This window comes from Heterodontus francisci, chromosome 31 (genome assembly GCF_036365525.1).
Source record: "Heterodontus francisci isolate sHetFra1 chromosome 31, sHetFra1.hap1, whole genome shotgun sequence".
Taxonomy (NCBI): domain Eukaryota; kingdom Metazoa; phylum Chordata; class Chondrichthyes; order Heterodontiformes; family Heterodontidae; genus Heterodontus; species Heterodontus francisci.
Window position 1 is genome coordinate 32965808 of NC_090401.1, and position 25265 is coordinate 32991072.

General features: G+C 42.8%; 1 protein-coding gene across 7 annotated transcripts in view; it reads right to left on the reverse strand.

The window, feature by feature from the left end:
* Positions 1-25265, reverse strand: part of rhbdl2 (rhomboid, veinlet-like 2 (Drosophila)) — an 85243-nt gene that overhangs the window by 22341 nt on the left and 37637 nt on the right. For all 7 annotated transcript variants that reach the window (XM_068011246.1, XM_068011242.1, XM_068011241.1 and 4 more), the window contains 4 exons: positions 13235-13473; positions 10350-10498; positions 8483-8595; positions 1995-2095 (listed from right to left, as the gene is read on the reverse strand). In XM_068011246.1, the coding sequence (XP_067867347.1) occupies positions 1995-2095; positions 8483-8595; positions 10350-10498; positions 13235-13438 (567 nt within the window). In that variant the 5' untranslated portion in view covers positions 13439-13473. The remainder of the gene's footprint in view (positions 1-1994; positions 2096-8482; positions 8596-10349; positions 10499-13234; positions 13474-25265) is intronic.

Below are 25265 nucleotides of genomic sequence, written 5' to 3' on the forward strand. Positions count from 1 at the left end.
ATTCTGAGGGATCCAAGGCCACATTTAATGGTGCTCAGTCAATTAACTTCCTGGTGCCAGGGACCCCATCATTTTAAGGATAGGGATCCCGTCTCCATCTGATTGGCCGGCAGCTCAGCATCCCAAGCAGCGCCACCGAGAGCAGTGGTCACTGCTGGTACTGCAGTAGGCCCAAGACCAGGGGTAACCATGATGCCCCAGACTGCAGGTAAGCGGGAGCGAGCTCACCAGGGCCAGTCAGGCAGGCCCTGGCAAGGGGTGGGGGAGTGGATAGTTGTTGAGGGCAGGAGGATGGATGTTGGCACAAGGGCGGCTTTTACCTCTGGAGGGCCTCTGTGGGTCACAGATTGCTCAAGCGGGAGAGCCCACCATCCACCAGCCCACAGGGAGACTACCAGGTTTTAGCGGGCAGCCTCTCCAAGGCGGGGCATCCACCAGCCACTGGTAAAATACCAGTGGCTGCAGAAAGAGGACCTTAAGGGCCTCAATTGGCCTCTGGGCAAGGAGACTGTCCTTGGCTTTCCTCGCCCCTGACAATTTTGAATGGCATCAGGAAGGTGATGGGCACTTCACCCACCACCTTCCCTTGCTATTTTATGGGACCACACCACCCTGCCTGTCTCTACAGGGCTGATAAAATTCAGCTGATGTATTCAAATACGATGCATTCAGTGTCATTTCAGAGCTGATGTGTTTGCAGTTGAAACCTACACACTCTTTTTCTTTGCCTCTTTGACTCAATGTCAGGTTGCTTTATCTACCTTCCTCAGAGTAACTCATTTCTTCCTTCCCAGAACCACAAAAATGAAAACAATAGAAATAAAAGTCACTCGATAAAGTAAAGGAGCAAAGTGTTGAGTATTTTGCCATCACAGAGATTCTGATGCAAATTATTAAAATAATTATAAGATATTGGTATCTGCAGTCTGGATTATATGGCCACAAGGTCAGCCTATGGTATTTTTACATTAAAAGCCACTATTGGGCAGAGACTGAAATTATATATTGGTGTTTACAAGATTTTGCTTCCTCCAATTTTCTCCTAACTTCTCCTGAAAGTGCTCATCATGAGGTACCATTATACCATTGTTGAGATCCCTCCAATACCTAACACAAGTTGTCATTCCTCATGTGTTAGACCAATCCTGTGCTTACAACATTCATATGCACATTTTACGAGAGGAGTCACAGAATAGCGATCAGGAATTAGAACACTGACTGATTGAATTTTCCTCCATTCATTGTCGAGAGGGATTAATTATAGTGGCCGTACCACCACCTAGTGCAGATAATCTAACTCATTATGCAAGGATGATTGAACTTGGTGGTATTTCCTTACTAAAATGTAAATCAAGATGTTTACCTAGCCTGAGCCTGATTCAAGTCATTCTCTCACCACATATCACAGTACCACACCAAGAAAAACTGTACAAACAGGAAAAGTCAAGATTTCAGTCTGTGCTGAATTAGTTGATCTCCATTGAAAAAATTGGTTAATGGAAGAAAAATAAATAAATAAAGGGGGGAAAGAACAAAATATAACAAGTTATGAAATGCAAATTGAAAAGAATAGAAAAAAGGGGTTGAGGATTAAGAAAACAAGAAATGTAATTAAATATTTTTTTAAAAACATAAATGTACTGAAAATATGATGCAAGAAAGATACTAACCCTTTGATTTTAATAACTTTATAAAATAATTTTCAAAAGCTCAATGCCTCAATTACTCAAACTAGCACAAGATTTGCTAAGATCAAATGAGCAAAGCAACTTTGCTGTCTTTAATACATTTTTCAGCATTAACTACAATGGGGAATGGAGAGGGGGAAAGAGAGGAAGAAATAATCTAGATAAGAAAGGTTTGAACAAAAAAAAAGTGGCACATTAAGTTAAAAAAAATACATTAACTGGTCAAAACTCTTTTTTTCTACTACCCACCACCCCCTCCCCCACACTACAATGTGAATGAAATATTAATTAATTTGAACCACTTACCACTAGTACATTCATAAAGTAGCCTCCCATTAGGGCATAGCCTCCACCAGAAGCTCCAACTAGTCCAAGCATAGGATCAAATACTGAGCTAGCCAATGAACCTGCAACAAAATAATGACAAAGGATAATAGGACCTAACTTGCCTTGCCCAACTTCAGGATACAAGCTTAGACATGAACTGTTTCACCTGAGTACAATGCAACTTAACAGAGCTAATGGCTCATTCACAGAAGTTCTGGTCTGATGAAATTTTTTTTTATATTTCCAAAATATACTTTATTCGTAAAAAAACTGTAAAAAATACATTATAAAACAGTTCAAAAACAGCACTAAGTCAACAATACAAAGAGCGCAAAGGAGATCATTTTCCTTCAATATAGGAGTGAGTTGCCTCACAACCCTTCCATTTCATTTTACCTGCCATGTAATTTTTGCAGCAAACAAATATTTTCTGGATACAGCCCGAGGGGTTTTCGATGGAACCAGCCCCTCAGTTCACCTTGGTGGGGGTACCTTACACAGTGGTCTTTCCCCATTGAGCCTTTACTGTGGCTGCCCAAGCTTTAGTGCGTCCCTCAGCACGTAGTCCTGGACCTTGGAATGTGCCAGTCTGCTACATTCAGTCATGCACATCTCTTTGCGCTGGAAGACCAGCAAGTTTCGGGCAGACCAAAGGGTGTCTTTCACCGAATTGATAATCCTCCAGCAGCAGTTGATGTTTATCTCGGTGTGCGTCCCTGGGAACAGCCCGCAGAGCACAGACTCCTGTGTTACAGAGCTGCTTGGGATGACCCTCGACAGATACCACTGCATCTCTTTCCGCACCTGCTTTGCAAAGACACATTCCAGAAAGAGGTGGGCAACTGTCTCTTCCCCAACAGAACCACCTCGAGGGCATTGTGCGGAGGGTGTGAGACTCCGGGCGTACAGGAAGGATCTGACGGGGAGGGCGCTTCTCACCACCAGCCAAGCTACATCTTGGTGCTTGTTTGAAAGTTCTGTCGATGAGGCATTCTGCCAAATGACTTTGGCAGTCTGCTCGGGGAATCAGTTCTGGTCTGATTAAATATGAGACTAAAATCTATCCTCTTCATGAATCCGGCTCTTCTTGTCTCCACCGTGGCCCTAGGCACATGTGCACGTATACACAGCACACTGAAGAGAATCAAGTGCTTTTGTTAACTGTAGAAAGTACAAATGTGCTTGGATTGTCGACTTGACTGTTGAACCAGTGGAAGTGTATTATGGCCAGATTTGTGCCAGTCACAGGGATGTTCCCTTGAGCCAGGCTGATTTGCCAGCCTGAGGATCATTTGCCTCCATGGAGGGCACGTGGAGATTGGCTGCAGCAGACATCAGTGGCATGCTACAGTATAGTGTGCTCAGCCCTGTTTAAAAATGGCGCCTAATCCTATGCAATAGATTGCATTGGTTTCTTAACCACATAAACCTTAAAAGGGACACTCAACTACCCCATACCCTATAGCATTGCTGCACACCGGGGACAAACATATTCCAGCACTGCAATTGTCCATATGACTGGAAAAACATCAAAACATATTTATATAATGTTTGAATAGGTCTAAATTTAGGCGGGTATATTCCATGTGGCCCCACCCTCTTCATTTCTGCCAAGAATCCTGTAGGCGGCAGAGACAAGCAATTATCTCGCTTGAAAAATTTGGGCCATAGTTTCTAAATTATTCGTCTCATCACATTCAGTGTATTGCATTATAATGCAACACACCACAAAGGAAGCTCCTATTTTAGGAGCAGGAAGCATAAGGCCTGTCCAGATGGAATATGTAGATACCCTGGTTATAATAGTACAGTACAAGTTCCTTGTACAATCACAGAGGAGGGAGTTAAACTGGTCACAAATGCCAGCTTGTAAGATAGGACTATCACAGCAACATGCATATATGGGGCTTGCTGTTAGCACAAGGAGAGGGGTGGAGTGGTGGTTACAGGAAGGTGCGGAGGAAGTGGGGCAACGATAGTGGGTGACAAATGCATAACATCGTGGCACGCATGGGAATGTATGTTTTCAACAGGGATTCCTCATCATTATTTTATTTCTGGGTTTCGCGTCTCCATTGCACGTGAACCAGTGTAATACAAACCCATTTCAAGACCCATTTCACAGACGCAATGGTTGAAGAGGGTTGGAGATTTGTGTATTGATTTGAATTAAGTAGAAGCAGAATAATGGAAGTCAGGAGGGCAAAAGCAGCACCCAGGTACAACAAGGTGTCCGTGGATGTACTGCTGGGTGCAGTAAGGGCAAGAAAGAAAGTTCTGTTTTCCAGCAATGGGAAGAAGCACGCTGTAGCCACAACAAAGAAGGCATAGCTGGAGATAGCCCAAGAAGCGAGTAGTTTCAATGCACTACTTCATCTCCCCACTCCTCCATCAACCAATGCTACTCACCCCACTCATCATGTAATCTGATGCCATCAGTCAGCTCCCCTGATTCTCAGCACACGTCTTCAAATGGCACTGTCAACATGTTCCTCAAATGTATGCAAGTGCCAGTGTCACACGTGATGTATCTATTTGATAGTCATCATCACTGAATGCACTGCATCTATCAGATGCACACATGTCTTACAGACACTCATAGGTCTATCATGCCACCTTTGCAGCAGCCACAGGGATTGCCCCACATAGAAGTGCCAAAAAGAAAAAGATAAAAGCTCTGTAGTTCACCGAGTGCATTCACATGTTTTTTAAAAAATTTGTTAATTCATTTAATTTATTAAATCATTTAATACACTACTTTGCACCACTTTCCAGTTCCCCATTCTGACGCATGCCAATTCTGCTTTTCGTTTGTACGGTGCTGAATGTTGTCATGCTCAGAAGGAGCCGTAATGAAATAAACAATGAACTGGAGAAATTATGAAATGAAAAAGTAAAAAACTGTGGTACTTGACTATCTAACAAAATAGAAGAGGTCAGGTGATACATCCTCCCCCTCCCGCACTGGAAATATACATGTTTGCCTGCTGAAGATGAAACTCGTTAACCTCATCTGAATTATCTTTGGGGAGAACACATTGAAATTGAAAGGAGCCCATTACATATTGATGACTCTTAACTACAGGAATGAACTCACAAAGACTTTTTGCCAAGGGCACCTCGATGGGTGTAAAGTACACCACATCATTGAAAATGGACCGCAATCAGCCCATCGTGCAACAATTATTCTCATATCCAGAAGCATTGAATGGTCACCACAGGGGAATGAAACCTTAGTCACCACACTGAGACTCAAATCTAAGGGCTTTTACCTTAATGGTAGCCTTTGGGAGACAGAGGGAGATCAGCCAAAGAAGACACTGAAAGCCACATTCCAGCAAAAGGCTGAGAGATCAGTCCAGCTAAGCAAGAGGCCCTGCTGCTGATACTATACTTCAACTTGCTACAGCAGAGAAATTAAAGAGTGACCTTTTTTTATAAAAATCCCCACCTGTGGAAGTAAACCAAGAATTTCCATCACCGTCTCCGGACTGAAGTTTTAACCACTAGAAATCTACAACATCTCAGCAAGTGCAAGACTGCAAACATCCAGGGCTGCACCTTTGGAAAGACTTTCCTCCCAGCAAGATTCAACAGGTTTCTGTAAACCATGAATTCTTACACCACTTGGGATTTTAATTGCATCTTATCCTTTTCCTTCTATCTATCTATCCTTACTTGTGCATGTGTGTGTGAATGAGTGAGTGGGTTAAGGTTGAGAACAATTCGGGTTTTGCTGTTTAAATAAAAATGTAACCTTCCTTTTTTTGAACCTACGAGTAAATCTGTTGCTGTCTGTTTATTTGGCAAACAAAACACTCAGGGGCTAAACACCATTTTAAAAAAAATACTGTCTATGGTTAGTTGGGAGGTGAGAAGTGGATGTCACCCACACCATTTCCCCACCTGTCCATAAAAATGTGAAGACATGGAATTAATTGAGACCGGTTGATTCATGTGCCTTCTGGCTCAGTGTGAGTAACTAGCTTATCTTTGAGTTATTGAGTTATTATGGAAACCCTGGCAGCAATGTGATTGCTTAGTCTGGCAATGGGATCCCCATATTTTTCCTCCTCCTCAGCATTGGAATCCTCATCAGGAGTACTGAGCAGTTTGTTCATCTTGCACCTCATGTCCTCATTGCTGCATTATGTTGTCCAGAACACAGCACACCATGATTATCCTAGAGCAGGGGATAGGCAGCCACATTACAATTACATTACAATTTTTGTCCTACATAAGGAGCCGGTGAAAAAATTTTGGAAAGATAAAGGCATTAAAAATTTATTGTACTATTAATCAAAACAACAACAAACCTGCATTTTTGTGAAGAAGCATTAAATGAGAAGACTAATTTATTTTGACTTACTTTCTCATCACTATGTTGCACATTGATTTAGTGACATACCTGGCATTGTTTTTGCTTGCATAAGTACTCAATCTCTGCCCGCAAACTTGATGTAGCAATGTGGAGTATTTTGGATAGATGTCCATCTGTCAGGACTAATCTAGATCTCTTTCTTCCCCCACCCCCCTCTCACTCCCTCCCCTCTCTGCTTCTATCTCTCCCCCCAACTCTCTCTCAATCACCCTCTCTGTCTCTCTCTCACTCTATCTCTCCGTCTGTCCCCCCTCCCTTTCCCTTTCTCCCCATATCTTTCTCCCATCTCTCCCCCTCTTCCTCTCCTTGTATCTTTCTCCCCTCTCTCACTGTCTCTCTCCCTCTCTCTCCCACCTCTCTCCGGGTCTCTCTCTCTTCCCCCATACCCCCATGTCTCTCTCTCTCTGACTCTCTCTGTCTCTCTCCCCCTCCCCCTCTCTGCCTTTCTCTCCCCACACCCCCGTGTGTCCTTCTGCCCCGTGTTCTCTGTCTCTCTCTCTCTCTCTTCCCGTTCTCTTTCTATGTGTATCTCTTACTCCCAGCTCCATGTTCGACACTCCCCACTCCTTGTTCCCCACTCTCCACTCCCTGCATCCCGCTCTCCCCACATGCTACTCCCCACTTCCCCCCTCGCCACTTCCTCCACTCTCCACTTCCTGCTCCCCCCTCTCTACGCTCCGTCTCCACTCCCAGCACCCTGTCTGTGCTCGATTGTGAGTCATCAAAGTTCTCAATATTTTTGCCTCTTCCTTCCAGGGTACTACCAGAGACACAGTGAGGATTTCGCAGTCTGTGGTACATAAATGCGTCAGGCAGATGATAGATGGATTGTTTACGGGCCTGGAAGTGATGTACCCTTCCCCTCTGATGACAATATCCACAATGAGCGGGCACATGGAATCACATCTTTGGTTGACTTCTCAGACTGCCAGATCCAGAAGGAGCAGGTCTTCTTCTAGGAGGCCGCAGATGTCTGCAACCCCACCTGACATGACAACCTCAGATGTCGGAAGCACTGCTCCTCTGACAGGTCAAGAAAGCCAAGCCTCTGCCTGTAGATCCTGTTGGGTGAGTAGTGTCTCCTCCAATCTCAAACCCTCAGTTGCTCCCCTCTCTCTTATCCACCTGCATTTCCCTCCATTGCACAGTCTTACTACTGATGATGCTCATTCTCTTCCTTGTCTGAAGCAGCCACATGCCACCCACCGTGATGTTCTCTGGGAGCGTCTCCAAACTATACAAATAAGTCTCCCACAGCAAGTATTCTTACCAAACTATTTCATCGAGGGAACTGGGAAAGCAGCTGTGAATGCTGAACATTTTTTGAAAATGGATCTTATGACCTCCAAACACCTTGATAAAGTGCCTCGCAATCTCACCTCGTTTTCACTGCCAGGTTTCCCGATGCCTTGGAAACCTGTGCAGCAGCTGTTAATTCCAAATCAGGCTCACAATTGCATTATAGGAGTGTGATTTAAATATGTTAAAGATGGACTGGCCTCTTCACGGAGGGATATTTGGACACCCTGATATCTTCCTCTGAATAAAACAGCAACAGATGCGTGTGTGATAGGTAAGAGTTGTATTCGTGCATTTGATTTAGCTCAACCCTCTCCCACCCACTGTGCAGGGGTTAATATTGAAGCTATGGTCTTTTACATGTGGTACATGAGACAGAAAATAACTTTGTTTCAAAATAACTAGAGAAGGATGCTTTTTCAAGTTGTGTCTTGCAGTGTGGAGGTGTCAAGTGAGAGTTACACTGCAACAGAACGTTATTATGTTGCTCCAAAAACTAGCTCTTCCAGGTTAGATATGGAAATGTTCAAACAGGTTTGGATTAGAGTGGAATGTTGCATTACCTAGATGTCAATTGTATTACACAAAGATAGTGCACAATACTGCTCACAAGTATATATCATGAATTAGTATGTAAGCACAGAAATGCTTACTCCTGCTAGACCTTCACCCAGACTTTCCTCACACAGTATTTGACCCTTCTTCCTAAAACTAAATCATTCCTCAATGCTAAACACATGATTTGGAATAGCATACAAAGGATCATGAAACTGTAAAATTAACTCACCTGCAATCACACCTGCAAGGTAGACCAGGCCAACCCGATGGCCTTTGTGAACCAACTCTAATGGAATTCCTAGAATAAGCTGCATAAATAGGTTCCCTATTATGTGCTGGACTCTGCAGGTACAAAAGGAGGACAGGTTATTTATGGTTATTTGCAGGTGTACATTTCACAAAAAACATCACCCTCAAGAATGACTGCTTCACAAAAAAAATGTACGTTGGAGACAGCGGTACAGTGGTCCTAATCATTCTGATAGACCACTAGGAATGTAAGGTCTTCACCACTACAAACCCACATTCTTTGATCCTCACTGCAACATGTGTTCTAGCAGGCCACTGGCCATTCATGTTTCCAAACAGCATAGTCTCCCTTCACTACAACATATTTTATACAGTTTGCAGAAATGCTGTTCGACCTGTTTGGTCAGGCATGATAGATCCTTAACATTGTATTGAAGTGATTTGATTTTACTTGCATGTCTTTTCATTTTGTCAGCTTCAATGACATGGATTGGGGTTTTCTGTTTCTGTGCTTGCCATTATTTTCGCTCCATTAATGTGAATGGATAGAAAACTGCAGTTGGCAGGTGAAGAAGCAGAAAACCATGGCCATTATGTCTGGCAAAAAATCCTTTCAATCGAATGTATGTTAAATATACTTTCAAATTACTAACAAGCCATATTGTACAAACTAAAGAAAAAAGGAAACTAAACCCAAATGAAGCTATTCCTTGTAATATTTCATTATTCCCTGAATGTAAAAGGCTTGTGATGCCCATGTATTTCCCAGTATTGAGGCAACAAAAACAGCTGAAAATCAAATCTGTGTGGGGAAATGTCACAGAAATGGGATTAAGAGTGTGACCACATCCCACAGAGCCAATATAGACATGATGGGCCAATTACCTCATTCTGTGTAGTAAAATTCTATACTCCCATAGCCATTGGTCTGTCACTACATTTACCCCTGGGAGTCTAGTGGATTAAAAATATACATTTTCATCCGTAGTCAATCTTGAAGGTTAGAACATAGTTAACAAATTTTTTAACTACTGACTTTAAAGCCTTTACTTCAAGCCCCTTTATTACATAAAATGGGTCAGATTCATTATTCCCTCTAAGCTGCATCGATGCAGCAATCGGGAACTTACCACGCAGGACATAAACAGAACACACACAAGCAGTGGTCCCTTTAAGATGCACGCATGCACAGCCATGCGACAATCTTAAAGGGACCATGCAGTTCAAGAAATGGGTCATGTACAACTAAGGGAAATTAGAGGGAACACTAGTTGGATTGTTTTTTTTTCCATATACAATACCCACATAAATGTAAAGTCATAATAGTGTCGTGCAACCAAACAGCAAGTTAAATTACTTCATAGAAAATAGACACAGGATTTGTTGTTGGACTGCTAAATGTATGATTTGTAATTATTAGTAGAAATGTAATATTAAACCTTATAATAATTCAATGACTGACAAAGTCAACTACTGGTTATACAGAATTTCACCCAACAGTACAGTCTTCATTTGCAAGTGTGCAAAGACTATACAAATATTTGAGGAAGAATTGCCACTCCCAATCTTACTTCCACCTGAGCAGAACATTGGCTATCTTTTTTTCATTCCTCCCTCGCTGTAAACAAGCAAGCCAGTTGTAATGCCCCCATCATTTCTGCAGATGACAACAGCCAGCCCATTTGGTCAGTATAGCTGAGTATCATGTTGGCCATTGTCATCATGATGCCCAGTTGTTTTTTAAAAGTCAACACTAAGAACTAAGAAAAAATAGGTGTGTGATTTCAGACATTTCCTGTGCTTTATTTATCCATAAACAAAACAACATTTGTGTGAGGAACACTTACCCGGCATGTACTAACATGTATGAAACAAATCTCCAGGCTTCCTTCCTCTTGTCTGGCCTATATATGAATGGACTTTCCCATACCCCTCTGTCCAAGGTAATCCACTGCTTCTGAGGCATCCAGACCGCATAGTAAACAAAAATAGCCAGCTGAAAAATAAAATGAGAATTTCGCAATGGAAGATTTAAGAAGTAAATAATTTAACAAACCAGAGTATAATTGCTGCACGTTGTGGTAATTATGAATTCCCAGAAATATGGAGAGGTGGGGATTTGGCTTTTTTGTACCATTCAGAGATCCAATAATAGCATATTTGTACACTTGAATCCAAGAATCTGATCCCATACAACATACAAGAGTCTTTCTAGGCCACCAAGGAAAATGACAGGTACCTCATTTTATTCTCATTTTCTCTTTCTCTCCCTCTCAGAGTATTGTGTGGCACTGGAGAAAATTGATTAACACTCCCCTGTAAATGACCAACCTCGATGTAACCGGCCAACAGCAAAAGAGAAAATAAACACTTATTTAGGCCATGAAGGAACCCAGACTCTCACACCCCCAATGGTCGAATGAATGGGATAATTAGGGAGGATGTAGATCCCTTTTAGTATTGTCACTGCTTCAACCACAAAAGGACAGTGGGTGAAATGTGCAGTGATATAGCTGGAATTCGTGCTTAGTTTTTGCCCCTGCATTTCCAGCCCTTGCCCCATATTTTGAAGCAACAGACCTCCCTAAAATTATCCATGGCAATATAAAAGTATTTGTGAGTTAATTCAAAATGGATTTGGCTTATATCTCAATTCTACCAACAAGTATTGTGAATAACATTGATGTTGTTAAAGTCTGTGTATACTTTTTGTTTTATTCGCCAAAAGTGAGTGATGGCTTTCTTAAATCATGGAACTAGGATCAACCCAAGAACAAACTGCAGTATTGTATCAACTTAAAGAATAGAAATACAATTCTCAGTAGCATAATTTAAGAATTGCATAAGCTATAAAATATCTCAGACAAATCAGGCTACCCTGAGCAAGTAAATCAGTAATGCTCCTTGACTTTTCACATACCGATTAGCAATTGTGAAGTAGACAACAAACTGTTGATTCTCCCATCCCTACACCCACAGTAATTGTTCTACACAACTCAAATAAATTATATTTAAAATTCATGCACAAATTGTTTTCATTTCTCAAAAACACTATTGAGTTTTCAAAATATCTTTTTCACCACCCAAAAGGCATGTGTTTTTTTGCATATTTTTTCTCACCTTTAAGGGATTTCCAAAGATATGTCAAGCCTAAGGTGTAGGACAATAGTAGCAAAGACAATTTAAAATGGGTCGATTGTCTTCATATCACAGATTCCAGAGTATAAGTTTTTAAACTCTGCTTACCCAAATCCTAGGGATCTATATGGGATCCCAGGGTCTAAAGGTCCTATTGATCAGATTGCTGTATTTTTCTTTATTTGTGGACTTGCTAGCACAATGTTTCTGTACACTAAATAAAATATTTTCTTTGGGTATCAGACACCTTCATTCGGAATTTAGGGCTTAGGTTTCACCAAAGTGTCAATATTTACAGGAGATCCCTACGCAGAAGAGCATGAAAATCAATGCTCTTGGCCAATACGAAAACAATACTGCAAACACAAACAGAATGTTATAAATTCCTCAAAGAAATTGTATTGTACAATGAAGGCGATAGAAAGATGTCAGTTGGTAAGAAGTAGGAGTCAGTACCTCAACATTTCCAGTTTATTGTTTAGTGTACTAGCCTTGAAGATCTAGTGAAGATAGCAACAATCAAATGTGTGTATTTATTTAGCACCTTTAGCATAAAGAACATCCCAAATATCTTCACTGATTGATGTAAGAAAAAGAGATGGTGAGTAGGAGGTTTGGAGGAATGACCAAAGGCTTGTTCAAAGAGTTGATGTCAGAAGTTTCATGTTGGTAGGATCGTATCTTCAATGTCAATATAAGAGGTTCCATCTCCAGTATAAGTGATTCCATGTAAATTAAAAGTTTCTTTGCCATAATGCAGTAATTTACAGTTACATCGATATAAATGGAACACACAATGGAGGAGAGTGCAATGGGTCTTTCTCCATTAGTTTATGAGAACTTCAAAACACACTTACTCATCAGGTTATCAAATCTTCCTTACTTGTGGAAAATTGAATAATACTGGATTTGTACTATTTGATTAGGAGAAGATAATTGAGATCAAGCATTTCTGATAAGAATCTAAAATGCAAGAGAAGGGCTTGAAATGCTTGTTCATAAGCTGAATACTGAGTCTGGATTGCTGCCTTCTAATAAACATCTATTATTCATATAATGGAGAATTTTTTTTTGATGATGATTGCTCCTTTTGATATTTCAGATTACTGTTGAATAACAGAAGTTTTCATTGGATATAATGATATGATGTTGCATCTCTGAATATACAAACATAGGAATGTAAAGTACTGTATAAAGTAATTTTGATTAATCTGGCCAGCAGCTACAAGGAGCTGTAATGTGAACTCTTAGAAAGCTAGCTTATCTGCAGTGGCAAAACAATTCACTCTTCCACAATATACATACTCATCAGTTACAGTTGTGCACTAAAGGTTGTATTGTTTTAATGTAATGTGGACTCTACCTTGTTAATCTGTTAATTGTGTATCAATTGTTTGATTATATGCAGGTGGAGCATGTTAATTGGGGTCTTACTTGAGCACTTATAATCAGACACTTACTGAGACTGGTGAAGGGTTTTGAGTGAGGAGCCGCATGTTTTAAATCCTTTTATTCTGCATAATAAATGTGAAACTGAGTAAAGATAGCCTCCAGCATTATCTTTCCATAACAAGCTTTCTGGAATTTAACATACCTCAGCTAAACTTATGGAGATAATGAAGACCGGTGGAGGAAGGCAATTTGCTCTTTCCATATAGCGACTTCTCGTGTCTTCAGGAAGCATCCAATTAGACACCGTTGTGTGAACCTTGTGACACCATGGACAGCATTGTGGCAATTCCCTATTCCCCTCTTCATTCAGATTTTCATTTTCCGCTTCTCTTGGCTTCATCTCCATCTTGAGCACCTCAGTAAATCCTAATTCAATGTTATCTGTTGTTTTTTAAAAAAAAGTCACAACATAAACAATTACCAAAACACCAAAATCCAACAATTCAGAATCACACTGGCCAAGATCAGTGACGTACTACTCTTGGCTGATCAGCAGAAAATAATATAGAAAAGAAAGCACTTATAAGCAGACACTTACTGAGACTGGTGGAGGGATTGAGTGAGGAGCTACATGTTTGTAATCCTTTTACTCTGTACAATAAATGTGAAATGTAAGTGTGATATAGTGTTCAATTCCTTCCCCAATATACCATCAGACTGTTACAAGTACCAGTGTCAAACGAATAAAAGGTCTGATCTCAGATGCAGAATAGTTTCACTGAATTACCTATTGCACAGCATTTCAGATGGAGATGAAGCCAAGAGAAGCAGAAAATGAAAATCCTGAATGAAATATCGATCTAGTCTTTAAGTGAAGGCAATCCTGATTAAGACTATTTTGGCTGAGCAGAGAAAAACATGTGATTGTGTTAGATCTAGTGATTAATTAACCTGCCCCTCCATTGTCTCACCTTGCCTGGTTTCACCCTTACCTGTCCTGTCCTAGCCAGAGAATATCCTGCAAAGGCTTCTCTTCCTGCAAGTCCCCCAAGGATCTATCTTTTGGCCCCCTCCTATTTCTCATCTACATGCCAAGACATGAGGCTGGATTTTAAGGAGCCCTCGACGTTGAGATCCGTGGCGGGGGGTGCCTGAAGATGGCTCCGGATGAGGCCCGCCATGGCCCGCCCGGCCCAATCCTCCCGACAGTGGTGAGATACCGTGGCAGCTACCCACCACCCCTCCCCCCCACAAACCCGCTGCTCGACGATGGGACCACATCACAATATTCAAATTAATAAAATTAATGCATTTACATATACTTACCTCAGATCTTGATGGCCTGCCGTGATCTTCGGCGTGGCAGCTGGCACTCCCACGTCTTTGGATCCCTGTCCGGGGAAATGAGGCGCGACACTGGTGGGGAGGGGGGAGGAATTAAGGTTATAAGTGCGGGATGGGGGGGTGGTGGGGGCATGGGTGTCAGGGATGGTGGGCAGGGTTGTTCTTTAAACTTTGTGCAGTTTTTGGGGGGAAGGTCAGATGTTAAAGGTAAGTGTTTTGGGGGAGGAAGGGCAAATAATTAATGCTATTGTTATTGGGGGTGGGAGAGGGGCAAAATAAATGGATTTATTTAATTTTATTGAATATGTCTTTAAATATTTAAATAAGCCAGCAGGGCTGACTGCCCTTTAAAAATGGCATTAGCACCTGCGCACAGGCAGCTGACATCATTGCCGGAGACGGACAGCCCGCCCGCTCCTCATGATTGGGGGGGGGATGAGGTCGGGCCACCCCAGCTATTTAAATGAGCCGCCGTGCTTAAGATTGCAGTGGCTCTTTGGCGTGTGGTGCGCACGGGCAGGCCGCCATTTTTTGAGCTCGCCGTTGAAATCCAGCCCATGATATTGTGCAGTTCTGGTCGCCTCATTTTAGGAAGGATGTGGAAGCCTTGGAGAGGGTGCAGAGGAGATTTACCAGGATGTTGCCTGGAATGGAGAATAAGTCTTACGAGGAAAGGCTGAACATTCTAGGCCTCTTCTCATTAGAAAGGAGAAGGATGAGGGGTGACATGATAGAGGTTTATAAGATGATCAGGGGAATAGATAGGGTAGACAGTCAGAAACTTTTTCCCCGGGTGGAGCAAAGCGTTACAAGGGGTCATAAATTTAAGGTGAAGGGTGGGAGATATAAGGGGGATGTCAGGGGAAGGTTCTTTACCCAGAGAGTGGTCGAGGCATGGAATGCCTTGCCCGGGGAAGTTGTTGAGTCAGAAACTTTAGGGACTTTCAAAAGGCTTTTGGATAGGTATATGGATAAAGGAGAATGATGGGGTATAGATTAAATTGTCCTTGACAGAGGACAAAGGATCGGCACAACATTGTGGGCCGAAGGGCCTGTTCTGTGCTGTATGTTCTATGTTCTATGTTCTATGATATCAAGTTCATTTTTCGAGGGTTAGGCGGAACAAGCCCAAAAGAGGAGTTGAAGCCTGGGAAAGATCAGCCATGATCTTATTGGATGGCGGGGCAAGCATGAGGGGCTGAATGGCCTACTCCTGCTCCTATTTCTCATGTTCTTATGTTCCATTGGTACGTTGATGACAACCAGCTGTATCTCATCACCACCATCTCTCTTGCCTCCTCCACCGTCTCTGTGTTGTCAAATTGCTTGTCTGACATCCATCCTTGGAATAGCTGAAATTCCCTCCAACAAACCATTGGGAAGGTTAAAGCCATTGTCTTTGGCCCCCACCACAAACTCCATTTCCTAGCCAACCACTCGAACCCATCCTTGCTCATTGTCTTAGGCCAAACCAGACTGTTCGCAACCTTGGCATTCTATTTAACCCTGAGCAGAAACTTTGACCTCGTAGCCTCACCATCATAAAGACTGCCTATTTTCACTTCATTTCTGCCTCTGCTTCAGCCCATCTGCTCCTGAAACCCTTATCCATGTTTTTGTTACCTCCAGTTTTGACTATTTTAATGCTCTCCTGGCTCGACTCCCATCTTCCACCCTTCAGAAATCTGAGCTCATCAACCCTAACTCGCACCATATCCCATTCACCTATCACCCCTGTGATCACTGATCTGCACTGATCCCCCCCTCAAATCTAAATCGGGGGACATAATCACTGACCAACGCAAACAGATGGACCGCTGGGTTGAGCACTACCTAGAACTGTACTCCAGGGAGAATGCTGTCACTGAGACTGCCCTCAATGCAGCCCAGCCTCTACCAGTCATGGATGAGCTGGACATACAGCCAACCAAATCGGAACTCAGTGATGCCATTGATTCCCTAGCCAGCGGAAAAGCCCCTGGGAAGGACAGCATTACCCCTGAAATAATCAAGAGTGCCAAGCCTGCTATACTCTCAGCACTACATGAACTGCTATGCCTGTGCTGGGACGAGGGAGCAGTACCCCAGGACATGCGCGATGCCAACATCATCACCCTCTATAAAAACAAAGGTGACCGCGGTGACTGCAACAACTACCGTGGAATCTCCCTGCTCAGCATAGTGGGGAAAGTCTTTGCTCGAGTCGCTCTGAACAGGCTCCAGAAGCTGGCCGAGCGCGTCTACCCTGAGGCACAGTGTGGCTTTCGTGCAGAGAGATCGACTATTGACATGCTGTTCTCCCTTCGTCAGATACAGGAGAAATGCCGTGAACAACAGATGCCCCTCTACATTGCTTTCATTGATCTCACCAAAGCCTTTGACCTCGTCAGCAGACGTGGTCTCTTCAGACTACTAGAAAAGATCGGATGTCCACCAAAGCTACTAAGTATCATCACCTCATTCCATGACAATATGAAAGGCACAATTCAACATGGTGGCTCCTCATCAGAGCCCTTTCCTATCCTGAGTGGTGTGAAACAGGGCTGTGTTCTCGCACCCACACTTTTTGGGATTTTCTTCTCCCTGCTGCTTTCACATGCGTTCAAATCCTCTGAAGAAGGAATTTTCCTCCACACAAGATCAGGGGGCAGGTTGTTCAACCTTGCCCGTCTAAGAGCGAAGTCCAAAGTACGGAAAGTCCTCATCAGAGAACTCCTCTTTGCTGACGATGCTGCTTTAACATCTCACACTGAAGAATGCCTGCAGAGTCTCATTGACAGGTTTGCGTCTGCCTGCAATGAATTTGGCCTAACCATCAGCCTCAAGAAAACGAACATCATGGGGCAGGATGTCAGAAATGCTCCATCCATCAATATTGGCGACCACGCTCTGGAAGTGGTTCAAGAGTTCACCTACCTAGGCTCAACTATCACCAGTAACCTGTCTCTAGATGCAGAAATCAACAAGCGCATGGGTAAGGCTTCCACTGCTATGTTCAGACTGGCCAAGAGAGTGTGGGAAAATGGCGCACTGACACGGAACACAAAAGTCCGAGTGTATCAGGCCTGTGTCCTCAGTACCTTGCTCTACGGCAGCGAGGCCTGGACAACGTATGCCAGCCAAGAGCGACGTCTCAATTCATTCCATCTTCGCTGCCTTCGGAGAATACTTGGCATCAGGTGGCAGGACTATATCTCCAACACAGAAGTCCTTGAAGCGGCCAACATCCCCAGCTTATACACACTACTGAGTCAGCGGCGCTTGAGATGGCTTGGCCATGTGAGCCGCATGGAAGATGGCAGGATCCCCAAAGACACATTGTACAGCGAGCTCGCCACTGGTATCAGACCCACCGGCCGTCCATGTCTCCGTTATAAAGACGTCTGCAAACGCGACATGAAATCGTGTGACATTGATCACAAGTCGTGGGAGTCAGTTGCCAGCATTCGCCAGAGCTGGCGGGCAGCCATAAAGACAGGGCTAAATTGTGGCGAGTCGAAGAGACTTAGTAGTTGGCAGGAAAAAAGACAGAGGCGCAAGGGGAGAGCCAACTGTGCAACAGCCCCGACAAACAAATTTCTCTGCAGCACCTGTGGAAGAGCCTGTCACTCCAGAATTGGCCTTTATAGCCACTCCAGGCGCTGCTTCACAAACCACTGACCACCTCCAGGCGCGTATCCATTGTCTCTCGAGATAAGGAGGCCCAAAAAGATATCACCCCTGTGATCACTGATCTGCATTAGCTCCCAGTTCACCAATGCCTTGGTTTTAAAATTCTCATCTTCATTGGCCTTGCCAAACCCCCATCTCTTTAACCTTCTCCAGCCCTACAACTCTGGTCTTTTGTGCATACCTGCTTTCCTTCGCCACCCTTGGTGGACAAGCATTCACCTATTGAGGCTCTAAGGTCTCAAATTAATTCCCTAAATCTCCTCAGTTCTCTGCCTTCTTTTAAGACACTCCTTAAAACCTAACTCTTGACCAAGTGTTACGACCAGGTGAGAAAGGTGTCTAGGGGTCCCTCTCAGCCTTCATTTGATCTTACTGTAGCAGGGTTTTATTTTAAACACAACATGTTTTGAGCTCCTCCTTGATGAATCCTTATTCATCACTTACCAATTACAAGGCAAAGAAACCAGCACACACACAGGTTTTCTTAGGTTTAAAGAAGAAAGTTTGAAATTTATTAAAACTTAAACTCTAATTCGGTTAACGCCTACGAATACACGCCACACCCCACGCTAGCATACATAACGCGATACACACATGCAAATAGAGACAGAAAAGAGCAGAAAAAAAATGAAGTGGAAAGGTTTGAGGCAAGATCTGAAGAGTTTTTTGTTATGGGTCTTCGAGCTCACTGTAGAGTTCTTGTTTGTAGGTGGATCTTTATTTTCGTTGGGGCCCAGCATTCTTCTTAAATCTTGTTCACCTTAGGAGACTTTTCTCTCTTGGGGATCATGTGTCTTTAATGGATTTCAAAGCTGGTGAGAAAGAGATGGGAGCAGACAGGAGAAGCTCTTTTCAATCCAGGAGCCAAGAGCTTTCTGTCCTCAAACACTGTTTCTTCAATTTAAAACTCCCCAAGTTGGCCAGCAGGGTGGTCACAGGACCAATTGGTTAGAGCAGGTCTGTTCTGTGTATTGGAAGCAGGGGATAGCTCCCTTGTTCCAACACTATCTGCTAATATGCAAAAATGTCTTTCTGGCCAGGGTCCTGGCAATTCCTTGTAACAGGCCTTCTCTTCTTCCCAGCAACAATTTGAAGTTTAATATCCATGTGGCAAAAATAATATGCCTCATTCTTGGCAGGTGGGGGCCTGCATGACACCAAGATTTTAGTCAGCCATCCTAATATTAACTTCTTTGTCTTGTTTAATTTGTCGTTTGATTATGTAGAGACTTTTCAGGTCGTTGACCTTTCATCATGAAAGGTTATTGACCTGAAATGTTAACTCTGTTTCTATCTTTATAGATGCTGCAAAACCAGCTGAGTACTTCTGGCATTTTCTGTTTTTATTTCAAATTTCTAGCATCCATGGTATTTTGCTGTTGTCAAATGGGATGTTTTACTATGTTACAGGTGCTATATAAGTGAAAGTTGTTGTTGAGCAGCAGGTTAGTTTTGCTCCACTGAGTTTGTGAGGAAGCTAGTGGAAAGAGATTTTTCACTGGGTGGAAGAAAATTGGGATTGGAGGATGGTGGGGGGTTGCAAGCAATAAAGGAGACAAGAAAGTGATTAGAGATTATCGCAAAACCACTGGTGAATGAGATGGCCAATCGTATGGGTTGGGCAATTTATATGAAGGGAAGAAAGGAGGGAGTGAAGTCAAAGGAGAGGGGAAGATTTGAGGTGAAGGTAGAAATGACCAAGGATGCTCAGTTCAGAAGCCAAGGCAGGTGAGAAGAGGGAGAAGAGGACACTTCAATAAGGAGGCTAATGTACGCAATAAACAAATGACAAGGATTTTAAAGGAGGTGAGATAGATGGAAATGAGTGAGGTACTCAAAAAGTGTTGTTTCAGAAGAATGGGGAAAAAGCAAAGGGGAGATTAGGCAATAAGCCCACTGCCATTGCTGTTTGGGCTTTACAGATGGTGGAAAGTGTAGTCAGATAGGGAGGTGTATGTAAGAGGAAAGGAGTCGCTATTCAGGAACCATGTTTCTGTTGGTGTCAATTGTCATTATGATCAAGTTGAAAATGACCATTTTTTAGGGAGTTGATGAGGGCTATATGGAGAGTGGTAGTGATTGTTGATGGACTTGTGCAGTTGAGTGGTGCTAGTAAGAGAAAATAGCAGGATGGGCCGAATGTTGGCATAATTAATCCAAGGAGCGGGCGGGACAAGGTGATCACTAGCAGCAGAGAATGAGGTTTCCTAAGGTTGGTTTTCTGGATGCTGCCCAAATGAGACATGGAGGAAAAATAAAACAAAATTATAGATTCTCTTGATACTCAAAAAAGTACTTTGAAAGGTTCTCCCATATGAATCTGTTCCAACAGAAAAGATACTTCACTCGACAGCATCCATGTTCTGCCTGTAAAACAGATGCTTTGAAATGGAGCATTTCTCTTCCCCCATCCCAGAGGTTTTTCTCCATGTTTTCTAATCACTAATTATGAATTTATTTTAAACAGTGCAGCTTGAAGTAGAAACAGAATAGAATATATTTATTCCAGTCTGTCTGCGTGACATATTTGGAGACTATAACAGCACATCAGATTTGGCATTCTACTAACAAAAATTGCAGAGATGTTTGTTGATAAGTGGAAATCCTGTTTAGGCAGGAAATTACGCACATAATTTAATAATGTGCAAGTCTTAAGCATTAATATGAAGCCTTCAGATTTACTCATTCTGAACCCTTGATGCAGTACCATTTAAGTACATGGCTATTTGCTTAATGAGAACAGAAAAATCCTTTAGATTTATTCATCTGGTTTGAGCTTAGTTATTATGTGACCCACACTACAAATTTTAGTGCAAGTATTTTTAGAAACATAATCACTTCCTGTGTCTGAAGCTCTAATTAATTTGCCAACCAAGACAGCTGAAAAATACATACATGTGAACTTGAGACATATTTCATCATTTATATAACAGAAGAATCTTGCATTTGTATAGCACTTTGTCCTCAAGATGCCTCAAATTAGTACATGTCCACTTTTTCAGTACTACACAATCACATCATTGGGCTTGAGCCCACAACCTTTTGATTCATAGGCAAGTGAGTTACTGGTTGAGCCAAGATGACACATAAATTCTTCTACTTATTATCAGATATGCAGACCCAGTTGTATCAGCCTATCTCAGTCATCCTCATTTATAAACAAAGGGCCAGATTTTCCTGGGGACTTGCACCATTCTAGTGGCACATCTCCGGTGTAGGGAGCCTTGAACAGCGCTGAAGAGGAAATTATGGAGTAAGTGACTCACATCATTAGTTATACCACTCCATATTTTCCTGGGACCTTTGCGCTGCTTCATCAGAACTGTTGCCAAAAACAGTGAGAAGTTAATTATTGTAGTTTTGCCCCTCATTAATCAATGGTGGCTGCGATTTCCCTGCATTTAAGCCAGTTTTCATACTACTGCCATTTAGACATAAAGATAATGATGCTAGTTACCTGGTGGTAGCCTGATTTATATGTGCAAGTCTGTGAATGTAATTATGTGCAAACACCAGTGTAGGGAATGGGACTTGTGAGAGGTACATCGGTGCATTTGTTGTTAGATTTGCCTGTTGATTAACCAGTCTGCCTTCCAATAATTCACATTCCTCTAACACAATTAAAACAGGCCAGGTAAAGCTACATTAATGCTCTCGATCCAGGTAATCGGTGCAATGTTAAACAGCACCCTCCCCCCAAACACAATCTTCCCTATCCACAGTATGTGCTCTCCCTGCAGGCTCTGGGATGTCCTGCTGGTTTTACTCGGTCAGCAGCTTTAAATGTATTTTGAAAACTAATTTCACAAATTTGCTTTCCTGTTCCTTTCTAAATGAATTTCCAGGATGAAGAGACTTTAGTGTTTTAAAATATGCAGAACAACTGATTTCAACATCATCATAATGTCACAGGTAAATGCTAAATGGTGAGAGCAATTAAAAAAACAGAAATCACATAGCGATTGAAACTAGATATTAATATTTGACCAAAGAATTCTTAACAGTTTATGAACACCATTGGTTTGTCGGAATGACTGCTGGTGTGGTCCATTCTGCAGAATGAAATATACACATGACCTTAGATTTATGTTTTGCTCTCTCTGAAAAAGCCAGGCCCTGTGGATAAGTCATTGCTGATGTAAATTACAACTAGCAGAGGAAGGAATATTTATATAGGACTTCAACGTTAGAAAATGTCTCAAGGAGTTTCAAAGAAGCATTCTAAAGCAAAATTTGACACTGAGTCACATGATGAGATATTAGGGCAGATGATCAAAAGCTTGGTCAAAGAGGTATTTTTTAATGAGCGCCTTAAAGGATGAAAGAGAGGTAGAGAGGAGGAGAGGTTTACGGGAGAAATTCCCAAGTTTAGGGCCTTAGCAGCTGACGGCACAGCCACCAATGGTGGAGCAATTAAAATCAGGGATGTTCAAGAGGCCAGAATTGTAGGAGTGCAGATATCTCGGAGGATTGTGAGGCTGAAGGAAATTACAGAGATAGGAAAAAGCAAGTTCAAGGAGGGATTTGAAAACAAGGATGAGAATTTTAACATTGATGCACTGCTTAACCCGGAGCCAATGTAGGTCAACGAGCACAGGGTTGATGGGTGAATGGGATTGGGTGCGAGTAAGGACACGGGAAGCAGAGTTTTGGATGACCTCAAGTTTATGTAGGGTAGAATGTGGGAGGTTGGCCAGGAGTGCATTAACTTCACTGGTGTTGTACTTCTAAATGAATAAAATATTCAAACTGCATTCTCAGGTACTTTTTCACTTAACAGAAACTAAAGTGTGGTTACCTGACCCGAGCCCAAGCAGACCTGACGACATGTGTCGGGTTCGGGTCGGGTCGGGTCGGGTCTCTCTTCCAGGTCCAGCATTCGGGCTCGGGTCGTAATCTTCAAATGAACATTCAGGACGTGCAGTCCAGACTCCGCACTCTGCAGTAAAGCCTGGCTACCCGACCAAACCCGACTACATGTGTCAGGTTTGGGTCGGATCAGACATTTTAAAAAAATTAAAGGACTCGGGCCTGGGACGGGTTCGGGTTGGCTGTTGTCGGGTCAGGCCCAGGTCAGGTTTTAATTTTATACCTGAGCCAGGCTTTAATAGAAACTGCTGTTGTTATAAGATGAAATGTTGCAAAACTGAAGTTCCCTCTTTACTTCCTGTTTGTTGCATGAACTGCTGGAGAACTCCGATATGCACAGTAACTGCTGAAATCCTGGGCAAGGTCAGCAAAACATGACATTACTGAATAGTGTTTGTGCAAAAGATAGGCCATAAACTCATCCCTGATAAGCCCATTTCCTTTTTCTTTTATTGCTAGACTTTGATCACTCCATTTAATTAATTGGGGCTTATTAAGTTGAAATAAGTGAGGCTGACCCTTAACCTTAATCCAGCTATATACTGCATTTATCTGCACTTCATACTTAAAAAATAGATTTTTTTTTTATGAGCTTGGGATATTAAAAAAACCCTTGTTTCTAAAGGATCATGTAATTCTTTCTCTCCTTCACTGAGGTCAGCTCAGTAGCCACATCCTATTATTTTGAAACTCATACATTCCCAATGAACTCACTCACCCAATTAATTTCTTTCCTCAGTTGTGCCCCTGTTAAATATCATTTCACAATGGCAGATGAATATTTTTACTTTGACTTATAGGGCTGACTTTTACAGCCCCCCTGACATCGGGTGTTGTGGCGGGGCTGGGGGGGGGGGGGGGACGGAAAATGCTTGTGGCAGAGGCCTGCCCCAGGCCTCAATGCCAGGAAGGCCTGGCCCGATATTGCAGGCTTTGGTGAGGCCTCCCCCCCCCGCCCCGCCCCGCCCCCCCCCCCCGGCGACGGGAGCAGAATTTATATATGTTAATTTATTTAAATAAATGAATTAGTTACTTACCCATTCTCGCCATCCATTCCAGAGCAATATTGATGCTGGTGGCCGCACTCGCGCGCCTTCGGATCCCCGTCTGGAGATCTGAGGTGGAACACTGGTGGGGAGGGGATAGCAGGTACGTTTTTCAGTGCTGGGGGTGCGGGGGAGAGTGACGTTAGAGTAATTTCATTAGTCTAGGGGTTGGTGAGAAGGGGTAAAGTTTAAAGTTGATGAACCTTGGAGGTGGGAAGGTCGGGAGCACAAGGTAAGTGCTTTGGGGAGGGGAGAGGGCAAGTAATTAATTCTATGCTTATAGGGGAGGGGGGGGGAGGATTTTTAAAAAATCAGTATTCCTTGAAATATTTAAATTGCAAGTTAGGGCTCAAAGCCCTTTAAAAATGGCGCCACACCTGAGCAAAGGCAGCAGATGCCATTGCCGGGGGGGACCGCCTGCCCCCTCCATGTCATCGGCGGGGCAGGGGTGGTCCACCTGGCCATTTAAATGAGCCACTGTGTTTAATATCGCACGGCTCCGCAAAGTGTGGCCTGGCAGGTGCGGGCCCTGCAGCGGCAACATAAATTTCAGCCCATAATGTTAGGAAATAGCAATGTATAGTTCTGTGTAAAGCCTTGTCATAAATATTTTGGAGATCTGATATCCTATGGAAAAAATTAAACTATATTAATAAATTGGGCTCAATTTTCATTAATGACTATCAGATTTGCAAATATTGGTCCAAACCTATTAAATCCTAGAACTCCTTACATAACAGCATTGTGGGAGCATCTTCGCCACACAACTCCGATGGTACAAGAAGAAGTCCCACCACTACTTTCACAAGGGCAGCTAGGGATGGGCAATAAATGTTGACCTTACCAGCAATGCCCACAGCCCAAGAATGAATTTGGAAAAAGCAGAGCAATTTTATGATTCCCTAATTTTGTTAGCCACAATTAATTTTTCATCTAAATCTGGTGCATGGAGTGTGACATTGATGGTTTTTGAAGAAGGATTGTAAGTCAAGTGGCATAGTTCTATTTTCTAGCAAAACATCCTTTTGGAGGGATAGGCATGAAATGAAGTCCAGAATGCATCAATCCACAAGTGTAAGGTTTTGTGCAGGACACACTGGCCATTAGCTGCACCTATTCTGATTTGCCGCCATACTTGCTGCAGTCTATTCTAAATAGAAATGCAGAAAACGATTGGCGGTGAGATTGGCAGCTAAAGTTACAGTGTGTGCCGCTGATCCCACCATTGCAGGTAAATCTGGTCCACTTATTAATCGTGAGCAATTCAATACCTGTGTATAAACGGGATGCAGTTATTAGCTA